At 34.5% G+C, this 18370-nt stretch overlaps 3 protein-coding genes across 5 annotated transcripts; 2 read left to right on the forward strand and 1 right to left on the reverse strand.

Moving 5' to 3' along the window:
- Positions 1 to 7464: 7464 nt before the first annotated feature.
- Positions 7465 to 8877, forward strand: LOC100645129 (60S ribosomal protein L35a). Of its 2 annotated transcripts, none has more exons than XM_012312258.2 (4): positions 7465 to 7552; positions 8048 to 8307; positions 8435 to 8593; positions 8668 to 8877. In XM_012312258.2, exons 2-4 carry the CDS (start codon positions 8050 to 8052, stop codon positions 8689 to 8691), a joined length of 441 nt encoding a protein of 146 aa, XP_012167648.2. In that variant the 5' UTR covers positions 7465 to 7552; positions 8048 to 8049; the 3' UTR covers positions 8692 to 8877. The 2 variants fall into 2 exon arrangements, with proteins under 2 accessions (XP_012167648.2, XP_048264500.1); XM_048408543.1 differs by lacking the exon at positions 7465 to 7552 and adding an exon at positions 7736 to 7817.
- Positions 8878 to 9108: 231 nt separating this feature from the next.
- On the forward strand, positions 9109 to 10534 carry LOC100645601 (SPRY domain-containing protein 7). The gene is made up of 4 exons (XM_003397978.4): positions 9109 to 9447; positions 9703 to 9980; positions 10041 to 10143; positions 10216 to 10534. Exons 1-4 carry the CDS (start codon positions 9342 to 9344, stop codon positions 10311 to 10313), a joined length of 585 nt encoding a protein of 194 aa, XP_003398026.1. The 5' UTR covers positions 9109 to 9341; the 3' UTR covers positions 10314 to 10534.
- Positions 10535 to 10759: 225 nt separating this feature from the next.
- On the reverse strand, positions 10760 to 18364 carry LOC100645496 (heparan-sulfate 6-O-sulfotransferase 1-B). Of its 2 annotated transcripts, XM_003397977.4 has the most exons (4): positions 17805 to 18359; positions 16688 to 17091; positions 16117 to 16296; positions 10760 to 14885 (listed from the first exon to the last, which is right to left on the reverse strand). In XM_003397977.4, exons 1-4 carry the CDS (start codon positions 18241 to 18243, stop codon positions 14568 to 14570), a joined length of 1341 nt encoding a protein of 446 aa, XP_003398025.2. In that variant the 5' UTR covers positions 18244 to 18359; the 3' UTR covers positions 10760 to 14567. The 2 variants fall into 2 exon arrangements, with proteins under 2 accessions (XP_003398025.2, XP_048264496.1); XM_048408539.1 differs by lacking the exon at positions 16117 to 16296 and having other exon boundaries at positions 17805 to 18364.
- Positions 18365 to 18370: the final 6 nt, after the last annotated feature.

Raw genomic sequence — 18370 nt, forward strand, 5'->3', positions numbered from 1 at the left:
CGTGTACATGTACGCGAGTACCGGAAGGGCGGACACGAAGAAACTGAGGTGGGAAAGGGTGAATTTCTCGTAGAAAGTTCGAGCGTAAGGATCTTTTACCGACGCTAAGGGGTGAAATATTGAATCTCTCGGGGGCACAGAAAAGAAATGTAACTCGCATTTTCTTTTTCGAGCTTTCTCGAGGCCTGCGGTGCCTTCCACTTCCGCCCTACACGCTACCATCCACCTTGTGCCACGTACGAAGAAGTATAGCCGCATATGGATCCCGATGGTTCTCGTCATACGTGCCCGACATACTCTTTTTAAGTTTATGACAGCTCGTCCATGTATCCGCCGATGGTATTATCGAACCTGGCTGTGATCTGGCCGATGGATCCCGGTTCGAACTGTCCACAAGGAGCAGGTGAGCGGAAACGCAAGGTTAGAGGGATTCGTCCCTTGAATCTATCTTGGCTGGCATCGTCGGTTGTACATCCTTCCGACCGATTTATATCTTTATCCCTTTCCCTTTGCTTTTAAGTATATACGTTTTATTTCGATGCGACTCGTTTCTGGATGCCGTTTGCAGAATTGAACGCGAAATGGCTATGATTTTGGTAGGATATTTATCGTACGAACGTTTGTTATCGATGTTTAATCCTTTGACACTGTAATTTCACCCCTGAAACTTGACTGCAGCTAAAGAAATGTAGATTTTTTATTCTTTACTGTATTCGAAGCTTACAAAGTTTGAACAGTCGATTATACGCTGTATTAGTAAAGCAGGGAATTTGGTTAAAACATATGGATAAGATGACTATTCCTCCTTTTCGATAAATATTAAATTTCGAGGGTCGTGTTAATGATAACTATGACTGCTTCTTGCCATCTCTAATTTCAGGTCACAGTTCGTCTAAAAATCAAAAGAGCATTACCCGCGTTTCGTGCAAGAAGTTTCTGATTAATTAAATTAAAAATTATAACGACAGCAAAGTTAGCCGAGAAAGTTGCTACAGGAAATTAAGCACCTACGTAAAACAACCCATTAACAATTATTATTCTCGACTCTATACTTTGAACTACTAAAAGAGAACTTTCAGAAGACTGTCATTTGCTTAACGGTTGATTACAAAATACTATCGTTTCTTCTTCTTTCGATTTTTATTCCAAGTTTATTACTAAGATTGTTTAGTAAAATTCTTCAAGCATGTAAAATTTAAGAAAATTCTATTTCTCCTGCGTGAACTATATAGACGATAATATTCTTCCACGAATTCTCGTCGAAATAGCCGCAATCGGGAAACGTTAGATCATGACAACAGCAAGGAAACACTTGTCTGCAATATGAGAATTTTTAAGTAACACAACTGCTTCATGATAAAGTCATATCATGGCCATTATCTTAGTGGAAACTTTACGTGCACGGCCTTTACGAACTTCTCTCAGGTGCTTTTAAGACAAGGAGAAGTGCCCATAAAGATGGATAGATAAAATTGTGAACGTACGAAGCCCTTCCGTGTCGTATATATAATGCCAGGACATTACATTCGACGATAAATTCAACAGGAGTGCCTAAAGAATTCTACTCCTGCCTCTTCAAAGGAGAAATTAGGTTAGTTCCTTTTAGAGCGCGTAGTTAGTTACTTTTAGGGCACTTCTACTCGAAAAACTACATTCTCGAAACTTTGCGTGAGACAACTTATTTAAAAGTTGCGAGGATGCTAATATGATGTGAACTCGTGTACACGAAATATTTCAATACGATATACAGTGGACTGCAATTTGCTCAGATTTTCAAATCGTTTACCGATATTCGATCCATCCCTTTTTCCTTGGGAATTCCTCTCATCCTCTCATTAAACGTCATAAATCATACCGAAACATCGAAGAATCATCGACGAATCGTATGGTCGAAATTGTTCGACTATATCGAAAAATCATTGAATTTATTGGCTATAAATTTTCATTCGACTGAAATAAACGAAACACGTGTATCGCATATTATTGTGCACAGCGCGTGCATTTAATTTCAAACTTCAACTACGAATTCCAACTAAAATACTTCAACTCGATGTACGGACAAACCCAATATCCTGTAACCAAACTTCTGTCCCTATCTCATGACGTTCCTTTCGCCTCTCCTGCCTCCTCTATCAAACACCATAAATCACTCTCGGATCCCAAACAATCGCGCGACCACAACGTCGCATCGACGAAAAAAAGAAAAAGAGACGCGATCCAGAACCACAGGTACGTCTCCGCGGAAATGCAACACTATCAGGTGTCTCGCGACAACATGGCGTCCTGCTGGTGTCACCTCGTGGTTCCGGAAAAGCGGCGCCGGGGGAGGATACACGCAGATAAGTAGGTACATCTGGACCAGTTGGACCGGCTACGTGTGTGAATGCCGTGAATGCACGTGGCCCGGCGACACGACGGTACTGTGTATTAGTACCGGTAATTTCGCCACGATGCACCGGACGTGGATCACAGCGGAAGATAGATGACATTGTTTCCTGCGTCCCTCGAGAGGGTGGGACGGAGACGCACAAAAGCATGCCGACGGAGACGGGGCGATCGAAGAGCGACGAAGACAGGTTCAATGAATCGAACAGGGCTAGATTATGATTGTGGGAGAACGAGGGTGCCGGTGGTGTTAGAAGTAAGGAAAATTTAGAACGTGAATTCGAAGATCGAGATGGTTGCATACTTTGAAAGGCGGTGTACCTTTTAGATTTGAAACGTTTACGATGGCTATGGGACGTAATAATTTAATAATAATTTTAGATCAAATGTTCGGAGACAACGTAAGAGCGTGCGTTCGCTAATTAAATGGAAGATGCGAGTGCACGGTAATTGTTACATAATAGTAACTAGATTAGTTTCCTATAGTTGAATAGGATCGTATAGAATTACATTGCCTCGTACTGGGGTCTACTTTTACAAATTTTACATTTTTAGTGTCGGGATCGCGTGATAACCCTGTCCTTAATTTTCACCGAGAAAAGCGGAATAAAAATTTCTACGATTCACGATCATTCTGCTTCTTCTTTCACCGAATTACCGCGCGAACCCTCGAAACACGAGATATAACTGTACCTACGAACTTGTTTCTCTAGCAATCAGAAATGGCTTTCGAATCAACCGAAAATCGACGTTGAAGATCACCCGAAAATCAGTGAGGATCGTGCTTAAACCTTAACCTAACGATGTGTGATCCAAGACCAACCGCAAAAAGTTCTCTTGCGGCAAGCGAGATAAAGACGATCGACGGGAAGACGAGATATCGAGGAGAAAACGACCACCGCAGGGAGATAGAAACCGAAAGAAGAAGAGAACAACCCCCAGAAGAAAAATGAAATAGGTGCTCTCTGTTTCAGCCGGTGAAATCGTCATTTGTCGCGTATCTAGCGGGTGCAGACGACGACGATGTCGACCGGAGGGGGTTGATAACAATGATAATGACGATGACGAGCAGGAACGACCGGCTCGAATGACAGAGTCTGCGGCGTCGAGTGAACTGCGCCAGCAGAAACAATGCCTGCTGAATTTCCGCTCCGATTATTCGCCACTGTGTAACGCATAAAACGAGCGCCGAATCTGATACGTGTGTATCCGCGTCTTGATGCTCCTCTCTCTCTCTCTCTCTCTCTCCCTACAGGTTGTCGCAAAATACGTGCAGAACACTTTTGTCTGTGATCAACGTTTATATGTTTGCGATTCTTCGAATTTCAATCGTATTGTCACTAGCATCTTGTTCCGACCTTTCGTGAACGCTTCAGTTCGCTTTTTCACCTCTCCCTTGGAAAGCTGAAGAGTCACGAATATGCGACACCCTGTATATATTTCTCACTCTTTGATTCAGCCTGACGAGAAACGAGAATTTCAGCAAACAGTTCGCCGCTCCCGCGACGATCACGCGAGACTTCGATATGCCTCCCGATGGAACGAGATCGCCAGCGATTGTATTGATCGATCCAAGCGTTGACACGTTCGACGCGTGAAATTGAAGGCTGCCATCGCAGCGGAGTCTTGGAGAAGAGAAAGATGCGCTTATATTGTTTAATCGTAATAGAAGCGCTATTGTATCGGGTTGTTTGAGCTAGCTGGCTTTCTGTTTAGTGTACAGGTTTCGCGATGAATCGGGAATATTGACAGTATTGGACATTGAACGGAATAACTTATGAATGTAATTCACAGGGTGTCCGTGGTAGTGATTATAGTTTAAAATCGTTCGCGAAATAGAATGGAATATCGATGTTGACTGTAAATATAAGTAATAGAAATATCTGGATTTTTGTCATTATTGCCGATTCTTTTATTTTGAGAGATGTTTTTAACGAGATGATTCTCGTGAGTTTTCGGATTGTGAGATGTGCTTTTTAAGAGATTTTTGGCACGCCACGCGTATGTAGATTGCGAAACGATCGTTTTTTAATTTACAAGTAGATCGTGAATTATCGTGAAACAAATTAAAGATACATAGATTAAAGGAGAGAATTGATGTCACACGTACAGATGAAAATTATATGTATCAGTGACAAAAATGAATGAACAATTTCTCAAATGACGGACCAAAGATAATTTATAGCTCGTAATATTTTAATAATAGCAGATTATATCACGACGATGATATAATTTTTAATATATAATTTATAATAATATGTAATAAACGAATAACCCGTTTAAAATAAGATATATCGTAACTGAAAATTATTTCCATGCAAACCAAGTTTGGATCTCACAGTAGTAACAAAATAGACCTCAATGCATCAACCTTCATCTTTCACCCAAACTATCACGTTCTACGCTTCCATTCTTCCATACGCCCACGCAACTATATTACACAACAAATTCCCATTACCAGCACCATTACTTACACATACGTGCCTTCAACGTATGTATCTTCTTAAGCTACTTCCACCATTTCGAACACGTGCAACCCTCTTTTAACCACAATGCAACGACGTAACCAACCGGAAGTAATCCGGAGATCGCAAGATGCTCGACAAAAATCCGAGTTCCAAACTTACTTCGCCAAAACTATTTCTCCTCCTCGGGGAACCACGAAGTTCATAGACTCCTGTCTTATGTATCAAAGAAATTTAGAGAAACGATGAGCATGATGAACATTCCCCGATAATTCTCGCGATTCTGAATGCCATCCTCGAGATCGCCGCAATAGGCGGCCCTTCGATCGTAAATCTTGTTCTTGACCCGCGCACGAACGACATAAATCCACCGACCTGGCGTTGTTCTGCGATTTTACTTCTTCCCTGGCCGGCTTTTATCCTAAAATATTATATCTGAGGGAATTAGGCTGTCGCGACGCGAAGAAACTGTCGTCGCGAAGAAATAAAGCTAGGATTTCCCATAAACGTCAGACGCGTTTGTCTATGCGTTAAAATACCGTTATAGCGTATACGTGTTCCGATGAACTGTCGTTCCGAACACCAACACGTCGAAGTAATCAAATATGCAAGCTGTCACGCGCATATGCATTAACCGGTCTTTGAACGTTTACGTTAAAAAATTCTCTTCGGCCAGGAACGCCGCGTCTAAACGCCCGCTCTTACGAGAAGTCCCACCCTAAGATCGAAAAGACGTAACGAAAGGAATCGAAAGTTCGCGTGAATTGAATTGGACGGGCTCGCAGGACTGACGAAGGGCTCGCCTGCCAGATTTAACGCAAAAAATAAACGTACGCTTTTATATCGGTGGTTTTAAGTACGCTCCATCGGCGTAAAACGCTCGAGCACGTCTGCGAACAATGCGAATCGTAAAGAGCCGACTCTCATTGGAAACGAAATATTCTCCGCTTTTATGTTGTTCTTGTTCTTCGCGCTTTTTTCCATCGGCTGGCGAAGGCAAAGTGGAATTTTTCGTTGTTTCGGAGCGAGGTTTGTGCGAATGTTTGGAAAGTGTCGAGTAGTTTGCTTTAGTTTAATGATTCCCATAAGATGGAATAACGTTCGAGAGCTTCTCTTCTCGGTGGTTAATTAGAGATTTGTAGCCTTGCAACGATTTTTACAACGAACTGCAGATTTTCACAAAATTTAGCCTCCCCCGTTTTTCATTGTGATTTTGGTATCGCTCGGAACTGTGTACTGCGTATTACGAAATAACAAACGAGTTACTTGCGCTGCGATATATTCGATCTCAGCGAGGACAAAAAGGATTGTACTATAAAATCGATGAATCGTTGCTTTCATACCATTCCCTCCCCGGTTTCCGCGGGACGTATCCATGTCGCTGAATTGGCTCGCCAGTACGTGCTAATTTCGTGGAACAAAGCGTCCGTTATTTGGAGTGTACACAATATTCTTGACTTTAATCACGTAGAAAAATGCGAGCAAAGAGCGTCGTGCGATATCTCATTTGCGCTTTGTGCTTGGCGAAGCGACGCGAGAATTCAACGAAAAACATGGAAACTGCAAAAGAGGAATTTTCAAATGCTTATGGAAGGGATAATATTCGCATTGCAGCGGTGAAGAACTTCATCTGTGGTCTTCTGCGTCGTCTTTACGTACATTGGATATATTTTAAAGCAAACGTCTAAATTCTATTCGTATATTTTAGACATACTCTATGTATGTTGCAAGATATTAATCATTAATTCCAAAACACTCAGTTTCAAGTGAACCGTGAATTTTAATTTTTTGAACGAATCGGAAATTCTAGGTAGATGTGAAGAATTGAAATATCTTCTATTCTAAATAATATTCGCATGATTTAGAAAAAATATAAGAAATATCGCGTTAGCATGCCGATTTAAATAAAGGCGAGTTCAAACAATGGATGATCAATCTTTTTATATATAATTATATATATATATATATGCATTGAAATGCTTATTATTTTCATAAAATACCGAGTATGACTAGAGCTTGTTAGATATGTAATATAAATCGTCATTCTTAACATAAATCGTTAATATTCAAAATTAAAACTTAAATTATTAAACTTGTATAGTAATCGTGCCAACGACGTACATGTAGCACAAATCTAGTGTCTTGTAAAATTTTATGTACGTATTCGTTCCATTCATGATATAATATATTATATATAATGTATCATATACTTATGTATAATCAGCTATAATTCAACAAATAATAAATTGTTGAACTGCGAGACAAGTTAAGAGAAAAATATTCAAAAAGTCCCCTAAATGTATAGCTCGTAATAAAATTTAAAAATTTATAGGTTATTACTCGCTAAAATAATAATATATGAAAATTTTCTACGTTCTTAATTTCATACAAACTTGAATGTTTACCTGCATCGTGGCTAATGCTTAATTGATGAACAATCCGATTCTCGTCTGTTATAATTACTATATAGTTTCAAACAATAATCGAGTATTAAATCATGATTAAATCCGATTTAAATCTTTATTAATTTACACCGTTTGCTACGTTATGGAACACTCAACGGCATCTGCTGTTTTTGCACAAAACTAGTACTCGATTGACAATACCATATGCCATACAATCGAGCTGAGTATTTCATACTCTTGTCGTAAGAGGGCTACAGTTTCCTGTTTAGTTTCCTTTTAGTTCGCGATATACGTACGGTACGTTTCGTAGTGTCAGACTCTCATATTTATTATTTAAAATATATACAATTAATGAAATTGACAGATTAATAATAGTTACAAATTGTTGTTAATTGTTTCGTAACGCCATATAATTATTCTCAGTGTCATATTCGGCTTATTTCGTATTGATCTCAATGGATTAAGACTCTATCTCTGCATGGCATTTCCAGCCGTATGACAACAAAAGCTGTGAAATTCCAATATTTTAACGCTAGATACTTTTTCATGAATTCTATAAAAAGTCTGTGTTACAAACATTTTGTTTTAATACTAAAGTGAAATTTTGTTTTGTTTCTTACCTAGAATTCAAATATTACTTTAACATAACCTACAACAGTGCATTAATTTTAGATCTTATTTAATAATTATGTCATAACGCGTGATTATTTTAATCGAGATGGATTTTTTGCGCAATAAAATTTATTATAGCAATATAATTCCGAATTTTACAAACGTGATTTCTTCTGTTAGAAATGGCAGACACACCTGCTGAATCAAAGGCAAAAACAAAAGCAGTCAAGAAACCAAAGGAGAAGCCAGTAGAGCCTCCTCCTTTGAAAAAGAGACCTTTCAAAAGACACGGACGTCTTTATGCAAAGGCCATTTTCACAGGATATAAACGAGGGCTTCGTAATCAACATGAACACACAGCATTACTTAAAGTTGAAGGAGCTAGGACTAAAGGGGATTCAGATTTTTATGTAGGAAAACGATGTGTTTATGTATATAAGGTAACTTCTATTAAGTTCCATTAATTCTTTTATTTCAATTTCGTACTGTGGTACATGAGAATATGAATTGATATATAGTCATGGATATAAGTCAATGTTGTAATCGTGATATGTTAATCGTTTATAGGCAAAGAATAAGACACCTGTTCCTGGCAAGAAAAGTAGGAAAACAAAAGTTAGGGCTATTTGGGGTAAAGTAACCCGGCCACATGGAACCAGTGGTTCAGTGCGTGCTAAGTTTAAGAAGAATCTGCCAGCTAAAGCTATGGGCCACCGTATCAGAATTGTAAGTTGTTTAATGATTCACCTAGTTACGTAATATATAAGTATAAATTTGCTAATATTGTTATTTTATTACAGATGCTGTACCCCAGTCGGATATAAATAAATTTTTCTGTTGTATAAAATAAGTAAATAAATAACCATTTGGTACTAAATATGTTTTTCTCTTTTCTTGTTTTCTCGTTTATTTTTTATTACTGTCTAAGATATTTCATAAATGTTAAACCTATTCAATTGTAATATTAAATCAAGTTCCAATTGTAATTACACTTTAACCTAAAAATTTAACGTTTGAATTTTATTCCAACAGAGTCATGAATTATGAGATGGTTAAATATAACCTTAAATTTCATACATGCAATATATGTAGCATATATTAGTTAATGCGACAATAATTTTTAAAATTAAAAGCGGTTCCTGATATTACATTAAATAAAAAATGAAATATACCTGTAAAACGTAAATGAAATATTAATATTGATTGCATAAATTTGGGAGGAAGCCATTTTCTGTCATCTACGCATCTACCTACACACTGAAGCTTAAAGTGCAGTCTCAACGTTGAAATACGCGCAGCACTAACTTACTATCATATCTACGCGTTGTATGGTGTGTAATATTTTCGGCGTAATCGAAGTAAATAACGCGATTCGTTCGTTTCATTATACGGGAGAAAAAAGGATTTTTCTCCTAACAGTGTCACAATGCTTTGTGCGTTCATCTAAACAAACCAAAAAGGAAAGGGGATAAAGATGATGTTTTGCTGTTTGAGAAATTGTTTTGACGGCCTTGGCTTCGCCGCAACTCAAACACAGAAAAGAGGACCAAATCCTATATCTTTAGATACATCCTACATGGGTAATTTTTACCTTCTATTACTGAAATAACGTTAATAATAGTGTTTGAGAACGTTAACAGTACTCATATCATTGTATTTGCATAAAATTTACGTTTTTAACCATTCCGCAAGATAAGGATGTGCACTTAGTGTCACTGATGATATTTATGTATTCCGGTTATAACGAGAGTTCTGTTTTTACGTAATCTATACTAACGATAAGAAATTTTACGAGAAATAGCAGTGCTTAAACAAAATTTATCCAATTGGTGTAGGACATGAAGTTGTGATAGTAAAAAATGGTCTAAGAGTGTGTGGTCGTGGTGGTGCCTTAACAAATGCTCCTCTTGTCCAAAGTAAAAGTTATTTTGAAATTAAAATACAACAAGGTGGTATATGGGCCATTGGATTAGCCACTAGATCTACAGATCTGAACGTTACAACTGGAGGAAATGATAAAGAAAGTTGGGCTCTCAATTTTGATTCTATTGTAAGGCATAATCAGCAAGAAATACATAAGATTCAAAGTCCAGTCCAAGAAGGAGATATTATCGTAAGTACAAATTACTGGGGGATATATCAGTTCATAAATTAATAACCTTTTGTTCATCAGGGTGTATCTTATGATCACATAGAACTTAATTTCTACTTAAATGGAAAACCGATAGGTGCTCCAGTAATGGGTATAAAGGGAACCGTGTATCCAGTACTCTATGGTAATTATTTTCAAACTAAAAGAATATAGTAATGTTTTAACAAGTTTAAAAAAAAATAATCTTCCTTTATAGTGGATGATGGGGCCATTTTAGACTTAATTTTGGATAATTTTACTCATCCCCCACCCACAGGTTTTGAAAAAATTATGCTAGAGCAATCATTACTCTAGCAAAGACATTCCTACTTATTATAAGTGTCAATCTCTTTATACCTTGGCACTCAAAGCATTATATGTCCATCCTATATCTGTCTAACATTAAAGTATGGAATCAAAAATTATTCTAATTTAGACAGAAATTCTTAAAATATAGCATTATAAATAACAAATATTTCTCTTAATAATGTACAAATATATTTAATTAACAATTGCAAAATAAACATTTTAATTTATATCTTGCCTTTATCTTTCTTTTTTATTATTCCTATAGAATGATATCTATAAGAATTAATGCTTATAATACTATAATGATAATGTTAACAAATGTAACCTAGGCTAATTTGAATTTGGTATATTTTAATATAACTACATATATATATAGTTTTTGTATAATTGTTTAATAATCAAATAACATAATTTTAAATATGTGTACAACTTACATATAATATTTTTATATAATATATATATATATATATATATATGTCTGTATAAGATTGTATATAATATTGTGTACACAACAATTTATTGTTCCTTAATGATTTAATGGTATGGTATGTACACTGGCTGGCTTACATAAGGTACCATTGGCTTAGGCCTATATTTTGCTTTATTAGGCTACTGTCATGGATTTTTGTCCTTATTATTCTTTTTTTCTTTTATTACAACTTAAATTCATGCTAAAAATTTCATATTACATATTAAAGCTAGCCTTTCATTCACGCTAATCTGACGAGTATGAGTTCATTTTTACAATGCTGATAATGCAAGTAACTATCAACCCCATAAATGTTATAGTCACAAGCATCCTGTTGCACACGTAATGAGATAAACATACTAACACGATGAAAAAATGGCAGAGATACATGTAATTAGTGAAACTTAAAAGATTCGATAAAATAATACACGACGTTCCTAAATATGTGATGTTAATTTTAAAATACTGCACACCCTGTGTGATTTAAGTTCGATTATTTCTCAATTATTTCGAAGATGTTAGCGTATAGCGAAGGCAAGTACGCGAAAATAGCGATATATTGCTAAAAATCTGTTCCTGTGCATCAGTTGCTTAAACAATCATTTGTGTTTTCATCCAAGTAGATACCTTCTAATTATATTATTGTACCTATATATCAAGTGGAAAGATCTTGAAATACATCTTTTCACTTATTGCAATTATAATGATCACTTTGTTTAAGAACATATAAAAGTTTCCTTTTTACAATTGCTTTTAACAAGCTCTCTGCATTTTTGTAAAAACTTATTAAATCTTTGGTCCTTAACGTTACTTTTAAATGATCATTATCATTAATCATATTACATACTTAATATTATATATATATTTATAAATAGATTGCCCATAAGTTGTTCACGTCTGAATGATAATAGTACCAAATTAATTCTTGTCTACACTTTTAAATAATACTCCAAAAACATTATACTTCATTTTGTCAAAAATTAAATTGATACTACTATCTATCACAACCTATCAACAACTACTATCTATCAACCACAAGTCACCAAAAAAGAAACACATTTAACATAGGCCATGGAAAGCCTGAAATTTAAGAACGTTAGAAAAGATGATATACTTTTCCAGTTAATATAAACCATTTCTAATAGCAAAGCTAAAAGAACAGATCCATTTGTTTTATATCACTCATGGCACTCATTTTATGATTCAACTTACAATATAAACGTGGTAATCATACAGAAGACTAATGGTACACGTTAAAACCCACGTATTCACCGGACGCATACAATGTTCATAAATGTTTGTGAGCATTTGGAGATATTACATAAGCATTATATTACATAGCATTTATGATGAACACTGGTCCATATAAATGCTAACGAACAACAACAAGATCCGTGAACATTTTTCGTCGATGATGTTCTCTTTCTTTGCGCTAGACACAAATGATAACGAATTTCATTTGAAATGTAATTATACGACGACATCAGCAACGCTCACGAACGTTTCTGAACATTTGTGAAAGTTTACGTGTGCCACGCATTTCTATTAATCGCTGAAGTTTGGAAACGTTCGTGGATCACTTACGTAATCGACGAATACGCTGCTAAAGAGAGCTTTTGCATCTTGCTTCGCAATGATTTAATGCTAGTTATCTAAATATATCTAATGTACATAGAATATATTACATTTATTTGATGACTGGATGAAATATTTATAATGGTAACCCATTGAGTCTTATTGCACGTGTGATTCTAACATATTAAACAAGTACATGATATTTTCAACTTAACGCGATTTATTTAATTTTGTAATGCAATAATTATTACCTTTGAACGAAAGATTGATTAAGCTGTAAATACGGTTCTTTCAATGTTTGCACGTAAGTAACAAATTAAAACAATTTAACTGAAAGGAATGTGTGCTAAAACAACATGATCTTTGTGAACAGTTACACTGACAAATAATCAGCATCTAATATTAAACACGTTTATCCAATGATCATTCATTCCAACATTCACATGAACAGTTTATCACTTAAGCTATATAAATCGCTTTTATTAATCCTATTACCACTTTATTCAAATAACACTGCAAATGATTCTATTAAAAAATATAGACTTTTAGATATATTTACAAAATTAATTTGTAATATTTATCCTTCCATTGAAAACCGCTGTAAATAGTGATTTTTATACATGCTGTATATTATGTCACTTTTATTATCTCTTTCACGTGTTAATTAGGAATATCGATCGTAATCTAATTTATAACCTCAGATGTAATTTTAAAGAAAGAAATATTTCATTTCTTTTAAATTCTTTTTAAACAGAAGCAGGCATAATTACATTTCTTAAATGATACTTTTAATTTACTATAGAATAACGATTAAACATACCACTATTGTAGAATTCACATCATATATGGTATGTGTTGAAAGTAAATTTAATCGTAGAAATGAAAAAATAAAGCAACAAGATTATGTATCAATTCGTATTAATAATTGAAGCCATGAATTCCAAAGCAGCATAAGTCCACTGAAAAAATGGCAAGTCCACTGTTTGACATTATATGAGTCACTCACATAATTGTTTCTAATTTACTCAAATCTATCTAATAACATTTTTAAACAATGCAAATATGTCATCCTGCACGACAATTTTCAACGACAATGATATATCGATGAGTCAACTAATCACGCAGTTATTCTAATTTAAAGAAAACACCAGTTTCAACTTTTAGTGCGCAAAATGCTTATAAAGATAAGATGTCATTAAAACTTGCAGAGTGCCAGTCGGTGAACTCAAATCATCACGCATGTTTCGAAAACTTATTACAGAAATATAGATTTACTGAGAAATCTAGAATGATGACTCACGCAGTAAAATTTGGGTCAGCGAATAAACACGTTTTTTTGTTAAATACCATTTTTTTAATAAGTTGGCTGAAATTACAATAATAAATTACTCGATAATTTCCAAAACAGCACAAGTTTACGAAATTTCTTACAAAGAACATGATTATTTAATAACGATTAATTAATAACGATTAATAACAAAAGAAGATTGATTTTCTCGAAATATTGATCGATGGACTTGTGCTATTTTGGAATTCACGGCTTCAATTTTTATTACTAAATTATAGAACTAATTTTTATCACTTTTGAAGAATATTAAAACAAATACATATAAAATATTGAGTATCATATGAAATACTAGACATTTATATTTTTGTAAAACATATTAAAGTTAACATTTTTTTATACCCTATTAGATTTTTTCATGTAAGTAGTAAGTATGCATTCAAGAAATAATTATAGTATCTTTTCCCTAGAATTGACTTCGTAATACACATTAAAAAAATCTGTCTGCAAGCTTTCGTCTTATACGAAGTAAAAACATTAACAAAGACCAAGTTTAAACGTGATATATTTTAAACAAAAATTGCATTAAATGGAAGAACTCTTTAAAAAAAAAAAAAAAAATGAACATTATATAAATCATAAAAAAATTTGTGTGATTATATATTTCATTTCATATATAGCTACCAAAAAAGGATTCCAAGGATTTATTCCAAGATCCTCTCTGGGCTCTCTTTGGTTTTATCCACATTATTTTCTATAAACACTTTTGGTAAGTTCTATGCAGACCACTGCCGCATATAATAATTCTATGTAAAATTTCTTTTTTCTTTCAAGGATGATTCCCTGAGATACTCAGATTCAGAGCAACATTTTTCTCGCTCGGCCATGAATGCAAAGCATCGATATTATCTATCAGTAACATACTTACATATCATTCAACATCTGTAGTATCTTCTATGACAGAATCCCAATTGAATTCCGTTGCACTTTGCCTAGAAGGTAATTCTCCAAGGTGTTGAAATCGTTGTACAAAGTATGGATCGCGATCTCTAAGTCGTTTGAACCTTTGGAACGCAAGATTTTTTGCGAAATCATACAGTTCTAGATCCAGTCTGTTTAATCTACGCACAGCATCTAACTGCTCCGTGCTTAGAGTAGCCATTGTGGCAGCGCTTAACGTCGCGTTATGTTGTTCAAACGCAACGGCAAATCTCATTCCGAATGTTTCTTCAAAGGAATACTGTCCCACCTATTCGATTTTAAGTTGATTTTATAACACGTACGCACGTAGGTGAACGTATAAAATGCGAATCGACTAAATGAATTTTTTATATAGCGCGCAACAAATTTCGCGAGGAAATCGAAAATTTCAACTCGTATAAAAACAAATCGATGATATGGAATATTATACTTATATACTAATTTCTTTCAAATTTTTTAATTTTTTCACAAGTCATTTCTAGAAATATATATATACATTGACATAATTAAGTTTACAAAATTAAAGAGGATTTTAAAGATTTTCGCGTCGTTTAGCAGTTGTACTAATTTTTAATTTTTTTGTTAAAGGAAGCATATACAAATAGAACATTTTTAAATGTTTTTTTTTTTTAAATAAAAGATTATTCTTTTTGTATGATAAGCGAAAATCTGTGACATACAATTTTCTCCTATTAAGTAGTAGCGTAATAATCTAACACAATTTAAATGCGTTTTAATAAAATGCATACATATTAGCTAGCATTAAGTTAGCAATAGCGTGATTAGCAATTTACAAATTACGACATATTAGAAGATCAGAGCTTGATAATACAAACAGTGCTAAAAACGTATTAACTTACATAAAGCAAAACTTATATAATCGCTTAGTTTCGTGTTTTTCGTATTAAGTCGATTTTCAGAATCTTTCTATACTTTTTCCGATATCAAATATTATGAATATGTTAGATGCATTAAATAACAATGATATAAAAATATAATTTTCATCAACATGCATTTTAAATGAGGAAAGATCTTTTTAAGACCGGAAAGTTAAAAGCGTGTAATATTTACAAGCATATTTATCGTCCATGTACGGGTAGGTAAGACAAATATTTACATTAAGAGGTACTTCCCAAGAGATAATTGCTTGGTAAGACATAAAATGTCTTATTAATACAGGCGGTCCAAGCAATTTAGTAACCAAAATAATAACTTTCAAAATTTAAATAGTTGACGAACAAAAATTTACAAATAAATTAAAAACAATAAAATAAGTGTTAATATTATAAAATAAAATATTAAAAAAATTGTAATTAATAGATTGGTTTAAATTTCCTTATATTGCAAAATAACAACTAAAATTAAAAATAATTTCTTAGCGATATTTATAAAGATTATTACAGTACTAACAAAATGGCAATGCTAGAATATATAAACATACAGGCAGTACAACATATATGAACATGCATTTAATTATCAACAAAAAAATTAGTTCTTACTTTCTGGTATTCAGTCAACATGAAGAAAGGCATGAATTGCAAATTGTGCTTAGCACTAGCCAACATGAGACGATCTCTCTCCAAGCTGCTGAGCGTAGAATTGTAACAACCAACAATTGATAGATCAGCCAACATTCTTGTTTGACGGTTACTTGCCAAATTATATGGGCACGCCATAAACTACATAAATGTTGTCAAAAAGGTTTAAATTTCGAATAAAATTTTGTCCTAATCATTATATAGCTTTTTTATGTTTATGATATTTATTATCCAGAACCAATGTAAATAAATTCTTATGTTTTAAAATATTATATCAATGAAATAATTACTGCTTTTATAGCAGAGAACATATCTATACAAGAAGGAAAAATTGTATCTATTTAGAGAAAGAAAAATAAAGATAAGGAGAAATACTTTATCTTAATGTGCTTCTAAATGTGAAAGCCTTTCAGATAACATACTTAATGTTTTACTTATGAAAGAGATCACTATGATGAATTTATAAGAATACTAATATATAAAATGCTTACAGATTACCAAATATCAATAAAATCAATAAATGTAATATTACCTGTTCCAAAGATACCCCTTGCCAACTAGATCCAGGATAACACTGTGGTATATTTGCTTGAGTTCCTCCACACCAATGACGAGCTCCTCTCCATGTTGCACCCCTTTGTACGTGTCTAAACTCAGACAAATACCGTGCAACAGGATCCCTTATTATAGTTATATAAAAGTATCTACGCTTTATGCCATCCCCTTCAATTTTATTTAATTCTGTATCAACACAGCTAGTCAATTCTGTCCAATCAGCATGTAGACCACACTTCCAACCGGTAGAATATCGTGAAAAAAGCCAATTTTCATTGCGATTTGGACGGAAACAAAAACAACGCTTGCGTCTTCTTTGACAAGAACATGGTCTTTGCAGATCTAAATCTCTAACTAAATGTTTTCCAAACAATGTACCTCCTGCAACATAAAGAAACATTAAAAAATTAACAAATATAATTTTCAAATATTTTAACTTTCTTAGTACTCTTATTACTTTATATATATATATGTAAATAATTTAAACAAACGTTCATGACATGCATATTCTATTATTCTGTATGTTGATAAAGAGAAGCTTATGGGAGGTATGCACATGGAAAACAAAAAGGAAACACAGATATGCATGCATAGCATATTAAACAGGGCAACATCCCTGAATTGTTCTTTCTCCTTCTAAGATGCAGCTTAAAGGTTTCACAGTGTCTAATGAATAATGCAAAGATTCAGTTGTACAATGGTCAGAAGGGATGTTGCATTGTTTTTATTAAGCCATAGGATTGGTTAGCATTAGTCTAAAGAAAAGTGAAAAATCAATCAAAAATATGTTTATGCAGTCTATAATCTCAGCAGTAGCTGGTCTATGTAATCGTATCCAATTTTTCTGTTATCAGCAAATTTGCAGATAATCAAACTTTGTTAAATATATAAATAAACATAACAGTCATGGAAAAAGAAATTTATATCTTGACAGAAATAAATATTTTTACATATAACAAAATTTTATTTTCATAAAAATTTTAATTGCACATTTTTCATAAACTGCATTCAACAAAAATAAAATGGGGAGGATACACATGGACAGCTAAGACAAAAAAAGAGATGAATTAGACAACAATGCAAACCCAACTTACCAGTTTTCTGAATGTGCAAGAAAACGATGACATCGTGACCGTTGATGTCAAACTGAAAGGTATCATTGGTAAACACATCGTCGTAACCAAGGCTCCCTTGAATACTCTGCAATCTAAAGGCAGGATGTACCGAGAGCAGGCCATTTTTGTCGAATTCGACGGAAACGGAAGACAAACCGGAGCCGGGACCAGCGGACAGACCCTCGGACAATCTCACGGACTCCTTGATCTCGCGGCTCGTGAGAGCACAGACGTGATCGGGGCAGAAGTAGCCGAGATAAATGATGCTCGTGAGCGCGAGAAACAAACATATCCCTACAACGCTACGTAACCGAGTCCTCCGTGCTCGTGACTCCATCGTCGCGGACCTCTCGCATAAATCGTCCTTTACCAGGACCGAGAGTACGCTAACGCCTTCTTCGCTTGACCGTCTGCCCATTATCGCGCCCCATGTTTTTTTCACCACTAAACACACCGCGTACCGCTCGCCGATGCGGCCTGACCAAAACTACTCTCCCAGAGAACGTCGGCCATGACAGATACTCCGTATCCCTACCACGCGCCTT

Source organism: Bombus terrestris, chromosome 9 (genome assembly GCF_910591885.1).
Source record: "Bombus terrestris chromosome 9, iyBomTerr1.2, whole genome shotgun sequence".
Taxonomy (NCBI): Eukaryota; Metazoa; Arthropoda; class Insecta; order Hymenoptera; family Apidae; genus Bombus; species Bombus terrestris.